General features: G+C 38.9%; 2 protein-coding genes across 5 annotated transcripts in view; both read left to right on the plus strand.

Annotated features, from left to right (window-relative positions):
* Positions 1–934, plus strand: part of HRG (histidine rich glycoprotein) — a 9,944-nt gene extending 9,010 nt beyond the window's left edge. For 2 of the 4 annotated variants that reach the window (XM_027647630.1, XM_027647629.1), the window contains exon 8: positions 4–934. In XM_027647630.1, coding sequence (XP_027503431.1) covers positions 4–478 — 475 coding nt within the window. In that variant the 3' untranslated portion in view covers positions 479–934. The other 2 variants (XM_027647628.1, XM_027647631.1) reach the window with 2 other exon arrangements.
* Positions 935–3,432: 2,498 nt separating this feature from the next.
* Positions 3,433–20,040, plus strand: KNG1 (kininogen 1). Its single transcript, XM_027647632.1, has 11 exons — positions 3,433–3,746; positions 6,613–6,723; positions 7,647–7,731; positions 10,067–10,239; positions 11,928–12,035; positions 14,142–14,223; positions 14,777–14,943; positions 16,350–16,457; positions 17,378–17,467; positions 18,957–19,086; positions 19,420–20,040. The coding sequence occupies exons 1-11, from the start codon at positions 3,552–3,554 to the stop codon at positions 19,605–19,607; spliced, it is 1,437 nt and encodes a 478-aa protein (XP_027503433.1). The 5' UTR covers positions 3,433–3,551; the 3' UTR covers positions 19,608–20,040.
* The last annotated feature ends 2,553 nt before the right edge of the window (positions 20,041–22,593 follow it).

A 22,593-nucleotide genomic window follows, 5' to 3' on the forward strand; every position in this document is an offset into this window, starting at 1 on the left:
TCCTCCTCCTCCTCCTCCTCATGGACCACACTGTCCTCCTCCTCCTCCTCCTCATGGACCACACTGTCCTCCTCCCCCTCCTCCTCATGGACGACATCACCCCCATCCTCCTCACCATCATGGACCACGTCCAGGACACCCTCCTCATCACTGTCATCACCATTACAGACATCACTGCAACAAGACAAGCATGTCAGGAAAGTATTTTCCATGCCACATGACAGGAACTATCTATCGCATTCCAGTTCTAAATCAACAGGATTCTCTCACACCTCCCAGTGCAAACTTCCTCGAGCTATCCCAGTTCAACACTCACTCTTCCAGCACTGGTGAAGGACTAAAGGAGATGCCAGAAGATCCAGGTTTTCCATATCACCCTACACAATCAGAATTATGCCCAGGAAAACCCAAACTTGTTCTTCCAAAAATTTTGCCATTATTTCCCCAGAGCTCCCTGGCAGAAAATTCTCCTATATGACCCCAGAGAAAGATGTTCCCGGCTTGAGAGTTGCAGGGCCAATGGTAGTTCTTCAGTGAATGAAAACAGCACATGGAGAAGGGGGAAAGCATTCAATTTCTAGGGAGGAGAAGCATTGAAAATAATCATTAAGTATTCCAACTTGTGTCTTCATTCTGGCTATCTCAGGCTCCACTGTGACTGAAAATTCTGAGTCCCTCAGATACTGTGAATGGGTAAAAAACTCGCCAGTAAACAATGATCCTTCGGTTCTAACTAAAAGGAAAATTCCCTAATAGTGAAAACTACCACCTAAAATCTTTAATTTTGTCATCATAATTATAATGTACTTCTCAGAGGAATCTGACCCACAGGAAATTTGACTGCCTTCCACAAAAAATTATCCATGGCACTACATTCATGCTTTATACAGACTAAAAAAAAAAAAATAAAAATATGCAAGAATTTTTCTCTTGACAAAGTTGCCTAAGTTTTGTCTTTTTTTTTTTCTACTATGAATTTTTAGCTATTAATATTAAACTAATAAATTATAAACTATTAAGCTATTTAAACATCCATGAAGCAAACTAGCATAAATTCACTAATGGTGTTTGGGTTACCACCTTTACCTAGAAAAGGTCTGAGGACAGTTAATGACTTGCAGTCTCACACTGCAGGGTGGCCCACACAGGTGCTTCCATTGCTACAGCTGCTGGTGGTGATACCCAGAAATACTGCAGTGAAGGACAGCCCTTTTTAAATAGCTCATAATTGCTCTCAGGGGAAGAGGAAAGCAGATGCATGTAATAACTCTTTCATGTAAATGTTTTCTTTATCACTGAACCTTCCTCAATGGAAACTGAGTTGGGAGGAGCAGGAAACAAGAATAGTGGTGCCTCTTTATACTCCAGCCTGGATCAAGGTTGAGTCCATTCTGACAGTCCCAGGACCCCAGTGAGCTGGTTCAGAACACCTATCTCATAAGCAAGAACTTGGGATTAATCTCAAAAAATTAGTAATTTCATCCTCAAAATAGCTCTTTAGCAGCATAAAGTGAAAAACAGTCTTAGGGCTACACTGAAGGAAAAGAAACAAATGGGTACTCAGTGTAACCGAGTGAAGGTTGACTAACTTTTAGAAGTCTGTCAGCATGTATAAACAATCTTATTTCTGGCACAGTTTATCCATAGTCTCTACTAAAGTTCATTTTCTTTAATCAGAACTTGTAGCAAGTGTGGTGGGTTGATCCCGGCTGGGTGCGAGGTGCCCACCAAAGCTGTTCTGTCACTGCTCTCCTCAGCCAGACAGGGGACAGAAACTACAACAGAAAGCTCATGGGTCAAGGTAAGGACAGAGGAAGATCACTCACTGAATACTATCATGGACAGTCTGGACTTGGGGAAATTGGTTTAATCTATTACCAATCAAACCAGAGTCAGATCATGACAAATAAAGTTAAATCTTTAATACACCTTTCCCCCACCCCAACCTTTTTCTCAGACTTAACTTTACTCCCAGTTATGTCTGTGTCCTCTCCTCAAGCAGTGCAGGGGGATGGGAATGGGAGCTGCAGTCAGCTCACCACATGTTGCGTCTGCCACTCCTTCCTCAGGAGCAGGACTTCTTACAGTCCTTCCCTTGCTCCATCCTGGGATCCCTCCCCCTGGACACAGTCCTCCATGAACCGCTACAGTGTCGGTCCTTTCCACGATATACAGTCCTTTAGGAACAAATTGTTCCAGAGAGGGTCCCCTGCAGGGTCACAAGTCCTATCAGCAAACCTGCTCCAGCACAAGCTTCCCACAGGATCATAGCCTCCATGGGGAATCCATGTGCTCTGGTGGATCCCTGCTCTACCACTAACCTCCATGAGCTGTAGGGGGACAGCCTGTCTTACCATGGTCTGCCCCATAGGCTGCAGGAAATCTCTGCTCCAGCACCTGCAGCACCTCCTCCCACTCCATCTTCACTGATGGTGGTGTTTGCGTAGTTGTTTCTCACATATTCTCACTCCTCTCTCTGCTATTGTTCTTCCCCAGTTCTTTTTTACCCCTTCTCCACTCCGTTATCCCAGAGGAACTACCACCACTGCTGACGGGCTCAGTCCTGGCCAGAACTGGATCCATCTTGGAGCCAGCTGGCACAGGCTCTGTCAGACATAGGAGAAGCTTCCAGCAGCTTCTCACAGAAGTGAGCCCTGTAGCCCCCTGCTACCAAAACCTTGCCATGCAAACCAAATACAGCAAGACACAGCTGGAACACAGGAGCCAAGGAAATCCCAAGGTGTTCATAAATCCAAAGAAAAGCTATGTGGTGCCAAACACTGGAGAAAAGCACCAGATGTTCTCAGCCAGCTCTAATCCTGGCTCTGCCAGACACAGGCAACACTGTTTAATCCTTTGTGCTTGGGTGTCACATATCCCTAACGGTAACAGAGCACCATGGACTGACTAATCCATGGTCCAAAGGCAGCCTCTGCATGGCAGCAGAGATGGACATCTCCAAGAGTACTGCGAAGGACGTTTATCAAGTGTTGTTGAAGACTTACGTGACATTCAACCATATGCATCTGTCCAAAGACTTTTTTCAAACATGTTCTGAGAGCTACAGTTCTCAGAGCTGCTGCAGTCTGAACACCGAACAGATCTGCAAAATTTATAAAGTTGTCGTGCAGAACTTCCTTGCCACTGTGACCTTCTTGGGTGTTTTATTTAAGCCTTGTAGAATTCATTCTCAGTAGCAGTTTAGATGTTAAGAAGTCAGAAAGCTACAAACATTCTTTCTCTCAGGAGCTGTCCTGCTTGGTCTAAACATGTCCTCAGCTGCAGCCATTTATCCTGTTATCTTGATGGCAGGTGGATAACCTTAGTGTCATTCTGGTGACCACACAAAGTTTATTTAGATAAACTCAGAAGTTTATTTGCAGTATAAACAGGCTATGATGAGAACCAACCAACCCCAGCAGCCCACTTGTTCTGTTTACTTAGCTATTGCTCCTGAAAAACAGAAGAGGTGACTAAAACCCTGTCAGGCACTTCTTTTCCATTTAGCTTTTAAAGAGCCTTCTAATTCAGGTGGCCTTTTTCATCCAATTATGAAACCTTTCATTGTACTAGCACTCTGCTGTAGTTTTTTCTGCAGCAGAGCCATCCCTCTTCCATATGAATTTTCAGACTGTGATGATCCTGATGTCTTTAGAGCTGTCGACGCAGCACTGCAGAAGTACAATGGAGACAGAGCAACTGGTAATCAATTTGCTCTATACGTGGTGATGGAAGCCAAGAGAACTGTAAGTAGACTTTGCAAAAAAAAAAAAAAGTTGGGATTGTTTATGCAGTGTGAATCAGTGTATCTCCATCTCATTCGTAAGGGGGCAAGTATGACAGCACAGTGTATTCCAAAAACGTTTTAAAAAATCGAAGTGACTTGCACAGTAAGATACTTGTTCCCATGACAAGCAGGGATGTATATTATGTTCTTATCAACAGAACTATGTGTGCTGGTGAATTGCTTACTAATACAAGGACTAAAGAATAGGAAATTTCTATCACTAATACAATTTGTCTTACTAATCCGCTCTGTTTTCTCCTTTCTTTGCTGGGAATTCTATCCCTTTCCATCATCACTAAGGTTTTCAGATCAATGGCAAAAACCCACTTACTAAAAACATTAATATAATCTTGACTTGGCAAGAGCAGGTGTCACACATAAAAAAGAATTACCTGATAAAGTTTGGCAATGCTCTGAATTGTTTGTGAATATTATTTGATTGACACCTGTCCTAAGTCAAAGATATAACTAACAGCACTAGATGGTATTTTAGTCAAATGGGGTGACAGCTAAAATTGCAGGAAAAAAAAAAGAATGCAACATGATCCTCTGCCTGGAGTCCTTCTGTATAGCCTTAATCTAACAAAAGAGTATTTACCTCTGAGAAGCATACAAAGATGGTATTACCATAATAATGACAAACATTACTTTACTTGAAAATAACATTAGCATTTTTTTCTACTGGATTGGATTTTCAGATGTAAACCAGAAAACCCAGTGTCAGAGAGAATATTTTGCAGCCCAGAATCACAAGACTCTCTTAACCAGACAGAAATTGACCTCAGAGAGGGGACGTGCATTCCTTGCCTTACAGCAAACTACCCACATCTCCTGGCACCTGCCCTCTGCTGTTCCTGTTTACACACTGGGGAGATTTAAGCGTGTGGAGACAAAGACTAAAATCAGGAAATCCTTTGTGCAATTAATATTAAATAAATGGTCTTACTGTTTTCACTGAACTACACATATCTTTAACAATAGCCAAATGCAAACATCTCTGTATCAGAGCTGTAATATCACCTTCTTTTTGCTGATGTTCCCAAAGGAGTTTCAGTATTTTATCTTGAATAATGTTGTATTTTTAAGAATACATATTTATTGCAATTATTATTCATCTTTCCTTCTCTAGATATCCATCTCTCCTTTTCTTAAAAGATCTGAAGTGGAAATCAACTATTACTTTGAATCATTGATTCGATTATGATGTTAAGTAAAAAACAGAGAAAAGGAATTTGCAATTGAAATTTCCTTATACTTGAGATTCTTTTTCTAAAAAGAGTATAGATTTTACTTTTTGCTAGTCTCACAATGTCGAATGCATTAATTAAATAGCTGGTTATTACATATTCATGTACATTCATTATTGATAGGGTAATAAAACATAAAAGCTGACTAGTGAAAGACTAAACCTGCCCCAGTTAAAGGCATAGCTGTTCATAATAATAAGGAAATAAACCAATAGTAAATAACATACAGTAACAATGTCTTTTCTTATGTATTTTGTTTACTCACTGTGCTGATTTATTGCAATTTAGAACGCTGCAACAGAGAACAGAATTTGGCTCTTTTTAAGTCCCAGATAATATAATCTGATGCAGCTCCATAAATGTCAATTTCTTCCTGCTGAGGATTAAGTCTATTATATTTTTAGAGCCCTTTTTATCCTTTTTTACAACCTGCAACCATTATATCAGGTACTTGTACACTTCTTTGTAGCTGTAGCAATACATAACAGGAATTGAGAGAAGGCAGAATATAATTTTGTGTCTCCATCAGTGTAAATCCAGTATATGCCACCCACGCCAGCTTAGCTTCATTTTCTTGGTACCACTAAGGCAAGAATTATCATTTAATTCTCCCAGCAGAGGCAGAGAATAATAACTGGTTATTTAAGAATAACCAGTGCTAAAGTACAGCAACTGCCTGTTTGTATTTGAAAAGTCACATTGGCAGAGCATTTTTAGTGGCTGTAAAAGATTAGTAACTTCGGACTTCATACCTTCTCTAACGGACGAACCACAAATTTTAGAGTGTGTCACTGTCACCTGCAGACACAGGCTCACTACTTGATTTATGGCAAGGAGAAAATGCCCACTACTGATTTATCAACTTCTGAAATACTTCCACTGGCCAGGCCAAACCTTCCTTAATACTTTTTATTTCATCTTATGCGATTCCTGAGGCTGCCTCCGCTGCAGCTCAGCCTTCAGTGCCTACAGAAAACCGCAGGCACTGCCAAAGGCTGTCTCCAGAGCACGTGCCCTCCTCGCCCCTTCCCGCAGGCAGGGCAGCTGAAGTTCCCCAGCACCACCAAGGAAAGGCCATCTGGGCACTGCCAGGCTGCCTGAGGGTTGCTGGCTGCTGTGCCTGGGCTGCCAGTGGAGCTGCACAGAAGGAAAGTAGACAGATCTGGGAGGAGGCCAAGAGTGAGAGCGAGTCAGACAGGAGCACAGTCCAAGCTGGTGATTATGCTAACTATCCAAACAGCCACCCAAACTGGCTTTTTTGGAGTACATTTGAATGAGATTATAAAACCTAAACACTTCTTCCTGGTTCTAAAACCCTTGGTACTACAAGTTAAAATGAAGGTAGTTGAGCATATTGTATCGATTATATCAACATATTGCTATTGTAGGTAAGGGGTAAGTAATATAATTAGATAAGTTAATATTTGAACTACCATGACCTGGGAGACCAGCAGCCAATATGAAAACATACTATAAAACACAAGGTAACCAATGAATAGTATTTACTTTTTGGAGCTCTTATCTTTTCACTTGATTTATTACTATGCAAATGATGACATGCATGTTGTTCTAATCCAGGCAGGTCCTGACCCGCAATTCTACGTGAAATACCGAATACTTGAAACTTCTTGTGCCATTGAGGAAAACAAATCCTGGCAACACTGCCATTACAAACCATCTGCAGAGGCTGTAAGTATCTGTTCTTCTTCAAGTTCTCTGTACAGAAACATCAGTATAATGACCAGGAATGTAATTGCTTAGGGGAAAATACAGTAGAAAAATTAACTTTTTTAGCTGCGGTGCTTTTAAAAGCTTATATGACTAAAGTACAGTACAGAAATGTTTAAAATTCAAAAGTTAACCATTACAATAATGATTTTCCCTTTTCAATCCTGAATATATGCAGAAAGGAACATTTCAGCGCTTCAGTATGAAGGTTGACAATAAACCCAACATAAGATACGTGCACACATGAGAGTGCAAGGGCTGTAAAACTTTCTATTAATTATGTATAATGGACACTTGCACAACCAAATGCTGACATGGAAGCCACTATGGCAGAAAATTTGGCAGAGGGCTTTCAGCTGTGCAAAGCAGGCCTGGCTCGTGCTCCCAGAGATCAATCAGTAGAAGGTACAACAGGGGGACACACACTGCAGGAACACTGCATGTTCCCAGTAGAAAGTACTGTTATTGCACACAGTTCACAGGATAATTAATAGTATTTGAATCTATATGAAATGTCATGGTCACTGCTGCATGTCTTGTACTAGCAAAGAGAAAATTGGGTAAATATTTTATAGTCTTTATTCAAGAGGATGTGTTAATTTCCATTATTCTGATTGTAAATTCTTCAGTTAATCAATACACATCATACAAACACAAAGCAATCTTTCAAGTTATCTGCTCAGTTCATCCCCTACTTTCCTCACAATCAACAAAACTGGTCCTTTTCCAGGAAAAAAAGAGCAAATTAGACACTACTACAAATGTACACATCAACCCCTTGCCAAAATCTGTTTGCAACTGTCAGCTGTGCTCAACTAGAGGAATATATAGCACTGTATTTTCCTCAGCAAGTTTAAGACAGTTGTTGCCATATGTTTTTGCAGCAAACAGGAGAATGCACAGCTCGAGTTCACATGAATGATGCCGAAAAAACAAGTAATGTTTCACAAGAGTGCAACATTTTCTCAGGTATGTAAATATTTGGGACAGTATTCCACAAATACACTGACAAATAAGAATGGAATAAATATAATGCTGAGACTTTCAGGTAATTTTAAAGGTAGCTGTTCCTTATCATTCTATTCAGGCATTTATAAATAATCTTCCATAAGCAACTACATGTTAAGGATAGAATTTCACTTTACTGTTATACACATATAGACTAAGTCAGTGAAGCACTGACAGTTTCTGTCCAGGGTAATAAAAATGAGCATGTGTGTGTAGTAAGTTTCTTCAAGCACTGAAATTATACCAAGTTAAAATGAATTTGCTTAAGATCAAAAGCATCCCAGTAACTTAAGAGACTAGATACAACTTGTCACACTTCAAATTTCTGTCCTTACTTGTTTACATACAAAATTGTGCCAGGAATAATTAGAAAAAAAAGTTTTGTATGACAAAATTGCATCTCAATTTTCTCCAAACTAAGAATGAGTATTTCTGTTAAAGTTCACCAAAACAAATACTTACTCCAACCAAGAAAAAACCCCTAAAATTTCATTTACAAAATAAAAATCTAGCAGTGATGTAATTACGAGACACTGTGATATCTTTTAGACCTTAACAATAAGCATTACTACATTTCTAACCTATAAGATGTTCACATACGACTATTATATTCACATAGAAATTTCCTTTATTAAAAAGAGATCACATTGTTTTAAAACTTTGCAACTGAGAGTTCTATGCCTAGCGTTCTGAAAGACATATCCAAACTAGCTTTAAAACATCCATCTGCCTATTAACTACAAAAGTATTTACCATGATTTCTGAGATGTTTGGCAATTTATATTTGGGGGTTTTTTTGTAAAGCCAAAAATGGCTTTACCTACAGCCAGTGTCCTTCTAGGAACTGCAGTACAGGAACTCCATGTTCTACTGCTTTTGTAAGGCAATGGTGACATCTAGTTGCCAGTAAAAGAATGCACGGGAAATTTGCATTTGAATCTTTGCCTAGAAAGCATTGAAAAACATACATAAATTAAATGAATCATGTATTCAGCCTAAGATGTTCATCTCTTCTTACCAAGTTGTAGCAACTCTAAAAAAAGAACAGACATTTGTTCAGCATTGTCCTTATGAAAGTGCCCAGCCCACCGTCAGTCTAGAACTGGGTGTGCTCTTGGTTTATTATCTCCTTTGTGACTACTTACTGAAAACATGGTCACACTTTTCTATAACATGTATATATTTGCCATTACGGAGTCAAAATAAGTGATGCTAGAAATACTAAGGGCCAGAGTTTGTTCATGTACCCCTCAGAGAGTTAAGACTAAATATTACTGCTTCCACTGAGATATTCCAAACGTACAGAGGAGCCAAACCAGATGCAAAGGATTCAAACAGAAAGAGTAAAACAACAGATCCTGACGGGTGAGGAATTTCCCCACCATATTAGATACCACACTGTTCAGCCTTTTTGGTGAAACAGTTTGATCTAACTGACCCTGGACTAGTTTCCTGGCTGGTGCAAGCTGGCGTAACTTCATTAAAGCCAGTTTGTGCCAGCTGAAGATCAGGCACACAAATTTTACTTCAATTCCACAGAGACCACATATTGTCCCACTTTCATTCTCAAGCTCACTGAATCGTGAAATTAATTTATGTACTGAACTATAAAATTAATTTATGAAAATCCAATCCATGATTACTAGAAAGGAAAGAGAGTTAATAGGATTAGTAGTAGGAAACAGAAGTTTGAGCATCCCTGTCAAGCTCGTGTTTCCACAGCCAAGCCAGCTGGTTAAACCTGAAGGTAACACCAAGTGGTACCTGGCAGCCACAGTGACTAGCAGGGGCACTAGAATAGTCCAACTGCAGTCCCAAGGGCACTCAGAGTCAGAACAGTTCACATGGCTGAGCCAAAACAGTCCTGCTGAAGTCCCCATCCCCAAATACTGAGGACAGCAAGCAGCTGCCACTGTGGGTGGGCTTTGAAGAACCCAAAGAACATCCCCTTTGAGTTGTAGCCTCCACTGGATCTTCCCTGACTGAACGAAATGACCCTTCCTTAATGGTGCCAAAAGTACTTGCAAGGTTTTTCTAAGATTCAACAATTGCTCAAGTGGAGTTCACTGCTGAAAGCATGCCTGGATCCTAATGCCATGGGTGGACTCCGCCACCACAAACCAGAGCATGTTTCTAAATACAACAAACGTCTTTGCAGGCCTTGAAACTGGAATGTGGGGTTTGCTCATCACATCAGTTAGAAGCAGGAAAGGTTCTTGCTCATTCCCAGGTAGGAAAAATTAAATCCTAAAGCTGTTTTACATGAAGCCCTATATTTTTTTGTTTGTTTTTCCAGATGTGTCAAAGATAAGAATTACTCAGGTTCCATGTCTTGGATGCTATCATCCTATATCAAGTGACAGTTCACAAGTGTCAGAAATTCTGCAAAAAGCCATTCAAAAGTTTAATAAGGAGGGTGATGAGCCTGCCCTTTTCAAGCTTGTGGAAATAAAACAAGCCAAAAGACAGGTTTGTGCATTATTTTTTCTAAATTTTACCAAAAAGCAACCCAAAGCAGGTACCTTGTTTGTTTTGTGTACTTTTCTGATACTAAGGTGGCTTATATTTCATAATAAAGCATAGAAAATGCACATAAAGTGTAGGCTCTATAAATAATTATCTTCACTTCTAAGGAATCATTAACCTACTGGATTTTCAGAGCTGACAACTGATAGTACACACATTTTTTTCTTTATCTGCAGTTGCATCTAACCAGTGTTTAGCACCAGTTTATTTGCATTCAGTGCTGACATATGTGTCTTGTGTCATCTCAGATGCTCCTGGGTACTTCACTTGGCCTCTTCCTGAGGTTCCAGAAGGAACAGATCCCTCCTGGGGTCCATGCCAAAGCTGCCAGCCTGCACAGATGTCTCACATACTCTACAGCCTCTCAAACAGCAGCAGGCATCTATGTTTTTGCAAGGCAGTAGGGCCCATATGTCAGCAGCTGCTGTACACTATAGGATGGGTAAACACCACATAGAAAAAATGGGAAGAAAACCAAAAAGCCAGAATGCCACTCATGGAAATATTTCTGCACGCAGGAATATCTGCTTTGCTAGAAATGACTGCTTGGGTTGTAGAAATTCTGTGTCATCTTGTATTCCATGCAACAATTCCTTCCCTGTGAATGGTTCTCCATGGACTGGTGTGACATTGCTAGAAAGTAAATTTTCTTATTTAGTTTTTAACTAGTATATAACCTGACACCAAGTACAGACCCTTTTCTTTGAATATGTATGTATTAGTCAAAAAGCATCTTCTGGTCTCATGTCAGTTTGACCCATGACTTAATTCAGACTTGTCCTCTTTGTATTTACTGAGGGCAGTGATCCTCTTTGCTGAAAGATAAACTTGCACAACATTTAAGCCACATGACAAAATGTCTCAGACAGACTGCAATCCAGCAGCTGGAAAGAGAACCATCATGTCACCTCTGGCCAACAGACATTAGTCAGAGCCCTCCAACTGATCTGGGATGGAAAGTTCCTATATTTGATTATTTCTCCTTTCTAACCCAATGTTACCTGACCCAACACTAGATATGGAGAGATTTCATGAGTGAGAAGTAGTAGCCACAGTGAGGAAAATGGAACAGCTTTCTGGAGGGAAATTTTTAAAAAGGCTCACAAACCTGGACAGAACAGCGTGTGGGAGAAGGCAAAGCCTGGGATAGACACAATTATGGGTGGATGATAAATGCAGGACACTCAACAACAAATGATGTCAGCAGCATAAAGTTACATTATTCAGATACTGTTTTACTGTGTCCCATGCTCAGGAATGCAGGACTTGCCAGACTGTATTAGTGTAGTCATTTATCTAGACCAGCTTCCTGTCACTGGGAGTAATAAGTAACAGTCACTTTAGAGGAGAGTGCAAGAAACCCAGCAGGATGAGGCTGCAGGCTTGCCAGGAGAAGTGAAACCCAAATACAAAGTGCACTTGTCACATATGCAGGACTTAGTTTACTTTTTGTATCACAAGGACAAAAATATTTTTGCTGTCCATGGACACTTTATGGTTAGTGATTGCAAAGTGATTTGATAGGAAAGCACTAGAAGAATAGTTTTGCCTTCTTTGCTAATCACATTTAATAGTTTAACTTGCAATTTTGTATTGGTTTAAATCAGGTATAACCAAAATATCTCTTCTAGGTGGTAGCTGGATGGAATTACAAAATTGAATATGAAATTGAGGAGACAAATTGCTCCAAAGACCAATTTCCAGCTTTAACTCCAGAGTGCAGAATCACTTCTAGAGGTGTAAGTAATCTTCAAAACCTGTTTATCGAGAAAATATCAGATTAACAAATATTCATTGAGATCCGACTTAAGAAAATATTTATAGTCTTGCTTCACTTTGTGAATGAAGTTTAAATCCAATCTTATACATAACTATTTATGCAATTAGAACATCCATGTTTTCTCCTGAATCAGTGACTAAGAGGATCACTGAAATGTTTACAGATTACTCTACAGAATCTAAACAGTTTCACACAAATAATAAATCCCTTGAGAAGTTCCTATCCAGATATTCAAGGAGTTACTCATACACAACCCAAGAAGCGATAATTAAAATTAGCACCATTTTTCCAGCTTAAGACATATTGTCTAAGAAAAGTAAGTAGCTCAATTATTACTCAACCTCTACCACAGTCCAAATAAGAGAACTTCAAAAGAAATTTATAAACAGATATATATAATCTAGCTAAACAGTGCTGCAAAAACAAGTCCTCCCTCAGTTTCTCTGACCTGGAACTGAAGTAGCTGTACCAAAAATAGAGGCTTCCTCTCTTAACTGACCTCCCTGAATCAGCTCACAAGGGGATCAGAAAAACAATTCTGCAAACACAAGGCAGAGGGCAGGAATGCAGAGTCACAATGAGCAGTGGTGGTGAACGGGAGGGGACTGACTGGCATCTGTTTCAGCTGTTGTGGAACTGCACTACTGAGGGTTACATTCAAGAGCCTCTCCTGTTCCACAATTACTCCTTGCACATTTCGAGAATGTTTCATACCTATTGATAAAAAAGAGAAAGAATGACAACACTGTGGTAAATAACACAAGTGTGAGAACCAGACTAGCTGAAGCAAATCCCTGCATTACCCTCATATGCCCTTAAACCTTAAGCAACTTACTTAATCTGCTTGAGTCTGAGTTTCCCAGCTGTCACCTACAGGTGATGACTTCTGTCACCTCACCTACTGCAGGAGCTCTCCCTCACTCACATACTGCTTTGGTAACCTAGGGTTTGTGGGATTAGATCATTAGCACTTATCCCCTGAACTGTTAAGCAGCCTTGCTAATAGATCATTGACAGATATTATTAGACTACCATATTCCACACCTTGAAATGACCAAATTCCATGGAAGCTGTTTTGTACCTTTATTTAGCTCAGTACTATTCATTTTTAAATGGGACAACCAGAACTGCACCCTGTATTCAACACACATGTGAACCACTGAGCTATACTGGGACATAATGTCAGTCTCTTTAACCCAGATAATAAGTCTTGACATTATTTTTTATTATTTTTTCTAAACCACCACTAAGTAGACTTTTTTATGGATTACATTTTCAAGTATCTGTAATAGCCCTAAGATCTTGATCCTGAATTTTAAGCCTTCCTTCTTATTCTACAGTTAATTTGATAAAGGATTTCACCAAAACCTTTTTGAAAATCTCTGTATACTTTATCAACAAGTCTCTCTACCCATTTTTGTTGATGCTTTTGAAGAACTCTGACAAACCTGCAAAATATTACTTCTGTTTACCACAAAAACCCCAGTCTCTCCTTGATATATTCATTCCCTCCAGTTCTTTCCTTATTACCATTTCTAATCACTGGAATGATGGAGTCAGTTTTATGGCTCTATAACCTTTTAAAGAAAGAACAGAACAATATCTGCTTTCTTCCAGCCCTAATATATCAAGGCAAGTTAAAGCAAGTCACCTATCACCTTCCTTTAGAAGGCCTGAATAAATACAAGAAACTCAGTAATGTTTGATTTGATAATTGTGTAATTTTCTTTTTGATCTGTACAGTTTGAGACAGAAATTCCACAGAGTTCTCCATAAAATAGGATTCTGGCTTGTAAACCTCCTCATTTTTTTCTGTAATGAATATACACAAATAGTTCATTTGGCTTCTCTTTTATGATCTTATTTTCTCCAAGTGGTCCTTTTGAATTCTGATCATTTAATGGCTCTGCAGATGTCTGTCAGGCTTCTGGCTGCCAGTATATTCAAGGAAGGAAGGAATTATTAGTAGCATGCTTGACTTATTCTGTTAGCAGGGAGGTATTAGGATGTGAATTTGTTCATTATTTCTAAATAACAAGGAGCTGTTTTGCATTTTTTACTCCAGCGTGTAGGCAAATGTGAGGCCCAAGCATATCAGAATCTTCAGGCAGAGATTAAAGAGATCAAGAATGAATGCAAATTTCAAGGTATGTCGTAGGCACTATCAAATTTAAAAGTCCTGCAATTTTCAATGTTTTTTACTGTTATTTAGTGTTACTTTTTTCCCCATGCCATCTGTCCGGGCACAGATTATCACAGCTTCAGAGCTTTAGAACAGGGAGCACAGTACTGTTCTATGTAGTAAGTGCTGCACTCTCACCCTTGGTTTTCTTCAACAAACAAATTCATTGCTGATGACACACACCTCTTGTTTCACCTAAATCAAGTCTTCCCATGCATGTAGCTGTTCCCTCTCCATATATGCTGGCTACCCACAGCGGGCACACGCAATTCTTGTTTCTATGAAAGAACTGTTGTTAAATGTCCAATGTGACAGCAGATGCTGATGCAGGGCTCTTCTAGATAATCAACATGTGTAATTGCTGATCACATAAAACTCAAAGATATTTTGGTTCCATTTCATAGGCCCAAATATGAAGCATCCCAAAATGCAGAGGTTCATAACTAACTGTTTTTCCCAGCCTTTACGGACATTGAATCTTTTGTTTCTTAGATCTGAAATCTGTTGGTCTCTTTCAGTTGAGGAACCAGTCCGTCCTGCCATTTGTCCAGGCTGTCCAAGGCCTATCCCAAGAACCAGTCCAGAACTCAAGGAACTGCTGAAGGTTTCTATGGAGAAGTATAATTCGGAGAGCAACGATGATTTCTACTATAAACACGGAGAAATAGAATCGGCGACAGTTCAGGTTGGCATTACAGACATGACCTCATCACTGGTCTGAGCTGAATGGTAGCTAAAGTTTGTATTTAGCTTTGAAATAATGTTTTCCTCTAAGTGTCGATACATTTGGTAACTGAAATATCCATGCAATTTTTCTTGAAAAATTTTATCCATCTTGTCTTGCATTCAAAAATTATTCAAAAATCTCCCATCCCTTGAAATTTAATTTTTTCCTTAAAACAAAAGGATTTTAAAAGCATGGGAATAAGGTTGACTCAGAGCATTTAATTTCTTTTATCTACCCCACTTTTTACCAGCCTTTGTAACATACCTTACACTTTTAAAGTATAAAAGATCTATTAGAGAGACTACGCCCTTGATCTACCCTACCAATACTCTCTTTGTTATTTTAAGCAGTGTCCAGCCTAGAGTAGGTGTAGCATCCAAGAAATGAGGCTTCACAATTTACCTTAGAAATCTGTTATTTTATATACTGATTATTCTGCTAATAATACTCCAGCTAGATTTAGAAAAGGATGTATGTGCATAACATAAGATAAACAGAGAAATAGAGCTGGATAAAGAGGAACAAGGAATCTGGAGGATAACATTGGTCAGCATTTGCATCTGCCTTGTTTACTGTTCCAATACATCAAAACAGAGGTTAAAGACAGAACTGAAAATAAGATGAGGTAGTTCAGAAAATACTTGGTCGCACCAGAATTTTTCTGAATAGCTCATGTTATCTTACTAATAATATCTGTGCTTTTTCTTCCTTTTTTCTTCTTTCAAACTTTTTTCTCCTTTCTGACTTTCCATATCATACTGATATTAGCACGCACACATTTTTAAAATAGACTTCAGAGAGACAGAATTTCATGTTTTACCTGCTGTCTCTGAAGCAAGATATATTATCTCAAGTACTGTGAAAAAATACTAAGAGAACTCATAGCAGGCACATTCTTGAATCCTTGCAGATTCTCTCTTTAATGAGTTTGGCAAATAGGTTCATTTTCAGCTGAGCCCATTCCTCACACACTTCATTTTATTCACATTCCACTTTTCTTACATCATATTTGGCTCTCTACAGTGCTATCTCTAATGATTTCATCTGTTACTAACAAAATTACTACAGGCATCTAATAAAACAAAGTCAAAGTTGTAGGCCCAATATCATTCTGGCCTCTTCTGTTTCCTTCAGCTTCAGTGCTGGAATTTTTGAGAGTGGGAACTGGAGTAAATAAGTTAGTTGATTAGAAGCAGATAGGTTTACTGACAAATATTTTAATATTGTTCTTCTTAATACATGTTGGCCTAGTGATTAGGACTTGTAGAACATAAGTAGTATAAGCCTGTAGAAAACCATCTTTCCTGTGAACCCTTTTTAATAAAATGCTTTTAGCATAGAAAGCCTTTTTGTTACATTTTCAGGTGGTTGCAGGAAAAAATTATGAAGTAAAATTTAGAGCCCGGAAGACAAACTGCTCAAAGAAAGAGTTTGAAAACCTTAATGAAGACTGTGAAGCCACATCAGACGGTGTAAGTAATGATGATGTTGCCAACTGTAATGTTCCTAATAGACAAATTCATTTGCACCAGAAATTTTAAACACTTCAGTAAAATCACATCCTGAATTCTGTTACCTCTTTCAGTATACTTTTATTTCAAGAAGAGCAGCTTTCACTGTTTGTAACCCAAGTGACATATTAGGAAACTGAGTCACTCCAGCTGCAGGATCAGTGCTCACTGCAAAGCCAAAGGAACTTTCTTTTGATAATAATCAACCAAAGAAAGGAAAGGACGAGGCTGCTGAGAAATGAAATAGCTGCAATGTTCCTGAGTCTGTGGACTCACAGCTAAGGAAAACATGAGACTGGAGTGTCACCTGTGTGCAAAGGAATGCTGGCTCTGGAGTGCACACTGCTGGTACCGGGAAAATGTCTTCCCAACACTGGAAAGTCACTGATAGGGCCAGAAACCATTGGCAGGGAGCTGTTTGGGAAGGGGGGCTTTATGCCCCTCTCTTTTCCCACCATATGAACAGTGCTTACCTGTGAGATTTTAAAATTTGTTTGTGCAGTAGACAGTACAAAATAATAAAAAAAAAGCCTTTATCTCTGTTTCACTTTCCCAATTTTTAGTAGGAGAAATACTATCAACAAACAATATTTCTTAGGAATATCATGAAGATTAAAGTTAGTGGTCCAAAAGTGCTGGAGATGAAAGTTCCAATTTTCAGAACCCAATCTCAAATCCCAAGTTGAATTAAAGTGTTCACACAGGCATACTATGACCTCAAAAATAAATATCCATGCTAAGACAGATTTCATAAATATTTGGGTAAAGTTCCAAGTATTTTAAAATATTATTAGAAAAAACATTCTTTTTTCAGGCACAACTCTCTTCCTTTGTGTCTGGTGTTCTGTTGCCTTAATGTGTCGGTTTTGTTTTGTCAACAGGCATCATTGTTGTGTGAAGCACAAATTTATGTGATCCCATGGGAGAACAAAATCATTCCAAAGCTTAACTGCTCTGAAGAACGGAGAGTGGTATGACTCCTCTTCATCACCCACTATCTTAAGTAGAGTAAAGAACAAAGGCAGTCATTAAATTCTCTATTTATTCCAAATTATCTCATATTTTGTACCAAAATTAAAGGAACACATAGTTCTTTTAACAACCTCAGACACTTCTCCCTCTCACCCTCTAACCCAAGCAACCTGTCACATTGAAGTCGGCTTCTTCACAAGGTGAGACAGTGGCCAACAAGGTGATCACAACAACAAAGGCCACAGGACAGGGAGAATGTCCTGCCTGTTGACTGCTCCTCTGTATTGTCAGTTATGTTCTGAAGCATCAAGCCCCATCAGCTCCTTTCAATTACTACTCATACTAGGTTTGAAACTTGAAACAAAAATGTATTTGGCAACACAATAATTATACCCCACAGATTTCCAAAGCATGTGTGAACCTTTTCATAGCAGTTGAGTGGCAGATCCCCTGCCACTGTTGTCAATCTCTGCCAGAGGATCTTTCAATTCCTTCCTACTCAGCTCCACAATTAACTAGCCCTGAACATGGGTCAGTTTGAAAATCTCAGAATGGAATGTAAATATTTTTATTATCAGAACTTTCTGATGATTGCCGGTTTTTTAATAAATGCAGGGATTCCCATGCTACACTGAATAAAGACAGATTAAGCTGTCCTCATAATGAATAACTTCACTGTGCTCAGAACCTTCATAACTACGTGTCCATTATGTATCAACTAATATCTTTCCTCTCTATTTTCACTACAATATTGTATCCACTTCAACTTTCAAATTTAGTTCCATCCCAAATAACTCTGATTTGCAGTTAGATAATGATCAGAGGCTTTGGTGGAGAGAAATGAAACCCATGTTGGACAGTGACTGTGCACCATTTATTCAGTCTTTGTCTTCCAGTTGAACAGTGATAGGGGAGTAGAGATTACTCAATAACAACCGAGTGTTTCATATTATCAGCTTTAATCTGTGTGTTATTTCTAGGCAGTATTCTGAAATGCATATGCCAAATCTAGAGGCAAAAAATTGAATAGTTACATTTTATATAACAAAATGGCACAAATCTTCTGTATATTCTGCTGTTGATACTACTCAAGGATGTGTTAGCCTTTAGCATAAATTGGTTTTATACATCGGAGTATTATAATCTAACAATTGTGGGGACATTTAGTCCTAGAAATCAACTGTACTGTTCATAAATTAAAACCAGTACATGTGTCTTGCTCTCTATAGTATCATTCCTCTCTTTAACTGGCAGAATTTCAGTGATATAGACATTTTTCTTTTACACATATAGCTGTTAAAATACTCCAGAGTTATTTCGGAGGATATTTATGTTTGTATGCTTATCACAGAGAGAATTATTTAATTTACTTTGAAAATCTACTAAATTATTCAGGTACTACAATGGGCTAGCTTCTGAATTTTCCAAATCTGGAGCAATTGTTCTTGTTCATGTAACAAATGTGGCTATTATGGCTATGTCTTTTAGGAATATTTTGCCAGAAGGCCTCCCGGATTCACACCTTTCCGGAGTGCTTCACCCTCCCACACTGTAGAAAACAGTCAAAGTCCTGGCAAAGGAACAAAGGAAGACAATGGACAGGAACCAGAAGACAAAGGTGAATCTGAGCATAAACATGGGCATAAGCATGGGCATGGATGTAAAAACAATCATGAGTCTGACAAAAGGCATGGGCATGAAACTGGTTGAGGGTGCAGAACTGGCCATGGGTGTGGGCATAAAAAACACAGTAAAAATGGTAAACAAACTCCAAACCCCAAATCTTCTAGAGAGTCCAGTGAAAGGGGTTTTAATCAAAACAAAACTGTCCCATCATCCAGTGCTGAAACAGCACCAGAGTTGGTTAATCCAGGGATTGCAAGAAAGGAAACCAGTACACCTGCAGAGCCACTAATTCTTCCTGATACTTCTTTATTTAATGGGTTGCCAGATCGCCCAGAATCTGCTCACCCCAGATGTCCTGGAAAACCATGGAAACAAATTATGGATCTTCCAGACTCTCCTAGCTTTCCCAGAGAATTCACAAATGAGGATCTCTTGCCTTCTGCAGCAGAAAATGTTGATTCAGCAACAGCAAACGAAGAGGAAGACTTTGATCTCGCAGATGCTTTACAATAGTTCAAACACTGTAGGATCCTTTTCAGAAATGATACATAGAAAAAAAGAAAAATAGTGCCTTTTGAAATATATAAAATATGAAGAAGCAGAAGCTCCTATTCTGTTAACTGAAGGACTCAAGTAGGTCAGCAGCACTTCTGGGGACCTAAGACCATATGGCAATACTGTGTATCTGCATATATTTGCAAATATGTAAATCAGTGTAACTCATCTGCCTCAAGTTGCTATAAGCACAAAGTGAATCACTGCATCAAATCTCACTGTATTATATTTAAAAGAATGGCAGAAAGAATTTTGCAGATTACGTGAAGATTCTCAACCAAATACGGGTAAAACAAAAGCAAGACAATAGAGAGCAAGGGAGCCTCTTCATATATATGAAATAATATTTCTCTGATTTACTGGAGTGAAATAAAGACCAAAATAAAACAAAGGAACCTGTTTTACCTGTCAATTTCTTTAAACAAATTAATATTGCCACCAATCTATCACTAGCAGGTTGTTCTGTTGGATAACATGGACAGCTGAGGGAATCCTAAATAAAGTACTTTTATTATTCCCTATAGAAGCGCTATGATTGACAGATTTTCATGTGGCAGAAAGGCACAAATATTACAGATCAGACAACAAAATTACAAACTCTTGAGACACCTAAAATTTGTTTGTCTTCTTCCATTATTAGGTTGTGCATAATTTTGAGACTGGTCTGAATTTTCTATTCTGGATATCTTCCAAAGGTTCGTGGTTTTGTGGGACACATCAGCTAAAAAGCATCAAACATTTCTTGCAAATTAAAACATGTTTTCCCTCTGTATGGATCCAATAACTTATTCAGCTGAAAAAAATATAATACGGAGCAATAAACAAATTAATACTATAATACCCAGATCAGTTCACCAGTTTGAGACACTACTTGGTCCCATGAAAGGTTATTGACAGGGTAAGGTCCTACAAGTGGTAACATTTCACTGATATTGTTGAAAAAGACCATGTTGCTTGAAAGCACAGAATAAGTATAATCCAACACAGCTGCAATTCCCTGAAGTTGCTCATCCCAGCTCCTGGGATTCTGTGGCATCAAGACTATATATTCAACAGCTGGAATGGGTCCTTCATTTGTGTGCTGTGCTTCTATGGCCACCACCTCCCTGGGGAGGAAGAACTAGACAGGTGAAGTCCATTCAGAGAATGCAAATTGATGAACAGGATCAGGAGGTCTTGGCACAACAGGCTGCCATACAGACACACAGACATCTGTCATGACTGGTGATATATAATCAGAACCACTGTACTTCCTTTCTTTCTGAAAACTAAGTTACCAATCTTTCAGAAGTCACACAACTTAGCTGGAGCCCCATTTTAGAGAAAGATACAAAAATAATAAATCCTGGATCAATCACTAATCAAATCCAGCATTTCTTCCCATTTCTTTCCTTCCAGCATAAAATGCAAAGTCTATCTTCTCTTTTTACCATGTGACAATTACTAAACTTACAAAGCTAGACAAAGGAAAGCCTTGAGAGTTATCTTTAGTTCTCTGCTTCTTTTCTTTTTTTTCTGAATTTTGACTTGCATGATTTTGTCTGTACCTGCAAACTCTTTTGTGTATGCTGAATTATTACAAAGACCATAAGCTCAAAACAGATTTTCTTTAAATCACCCTAGCAATTTAAGTAATTAGCACAAAATTACAGTAAAAGAAGTAAAGGTGCAAAGATGAGAAAAACAAAGTTTTCTTCCCCTTTCTGATGTCCCTGATCTGAACGAAAAAACAGTCACACCCTTGATGTATTCTCCCCACAGAGAATCAGGGGGAGTGATCGTACGTGACTACGAGCAGTGAGACAGACTGAGTGGTCATTTACCATGTGCTATAGTGATGATGTGAGGTTTCATTAATGTTTAATACAAAGATGACAATTTCAATTTGCTTTTATAATTTACAAAAATTATTACTTTTGAAGAAAAATCATTCTGGAATAAAAATCAGTATTCCAGTCTAAAGATTTTGAAACAGAATGTTCGGATATTTTTAGAACGGAACATTTCAATTTCTCATTGACACGTTCTCATTACAACAATACAGCACCTTCGGAGGGAAGAATCTGCTGTCAGAAAACTACTGACCAGCCTTGTTTCAGCTCTGCTGCTGAGAGCTCTGCAAAGCTCCCAGCTTCTCCTACTGCTGGAATCACGCTGGCGCACTCTGTCCAGGGACCACAGTGGCTAACGGGTACTCTCCTCCTTGGCCAGCAGATGGCACATTTTTTGCCACAGGGTTTATGATCTCCGAATTATGTCAGTTCTGTGATTGCCAGGAAAGGCTTAGTAGGCTTAACACTCAGCGTTTCGTTTGGGTGAGTAACAATGTAGATAAGAACACCCCATCTGTCCAATCTGTTTTAAATATTAAGCTCTAGCAACAGAGCTCCGAAGTTTGCCAGTTACTTATTATGAACAAGGTGTATAAATAATGCTCTAAGTGTAATTTCATGAACATAAAAAAAAAAGGCTACTCCTGCACCAGAAAAATTGCATTCTTAGTGATGCAGATAGAGCAGGAACTACAACTCTGGGGTATGAAAACATGTCTGAATTAAAGTTCTGTTGATGATACTCCTGACATGCAGAGCTGCACGATGGCCATTCTGCAGCTGTCTGAATTTAATGTGCTCTCTCTCTTGTTCATTCCACCTGTGACTGTGGGACAAAATATGTATTTTAACTGGCCATGAAAATTCCTCAGCTTTACTATGGATGGCCTATTGGATTTTTGCCACAATTCAGACACGACCTTTCAATCACACTCAGCAGTTCCAATCATCCTCCTGTGCTATGTTGACACAGTGTAAGCCTTGGGAGAGAGCTGTGCAAACACCTGACATCAGAACATGGGGAGCATGAACAATGAACGCTGGCATTTGATAAGATGTAAGAACTCATTTCCTTCCTTGTTTTCTCAGGTCTCTCAGCCAGCAAGACAATT

Source organism: Corapipo altera, unplaced genomic scaffold (genome assembly GCF_003945725.1).
Source record: "Corapipo altera isolate COAL_440 unplaced genomic scaffold, ASM394572v1 113, whole genome shotgun sequence".
Lineage (NCBI taxonomy): Eukaryota > Metazoa > Chordata > Aves > Passeriformes > Pipridae > Corapipo > Corapipo altera.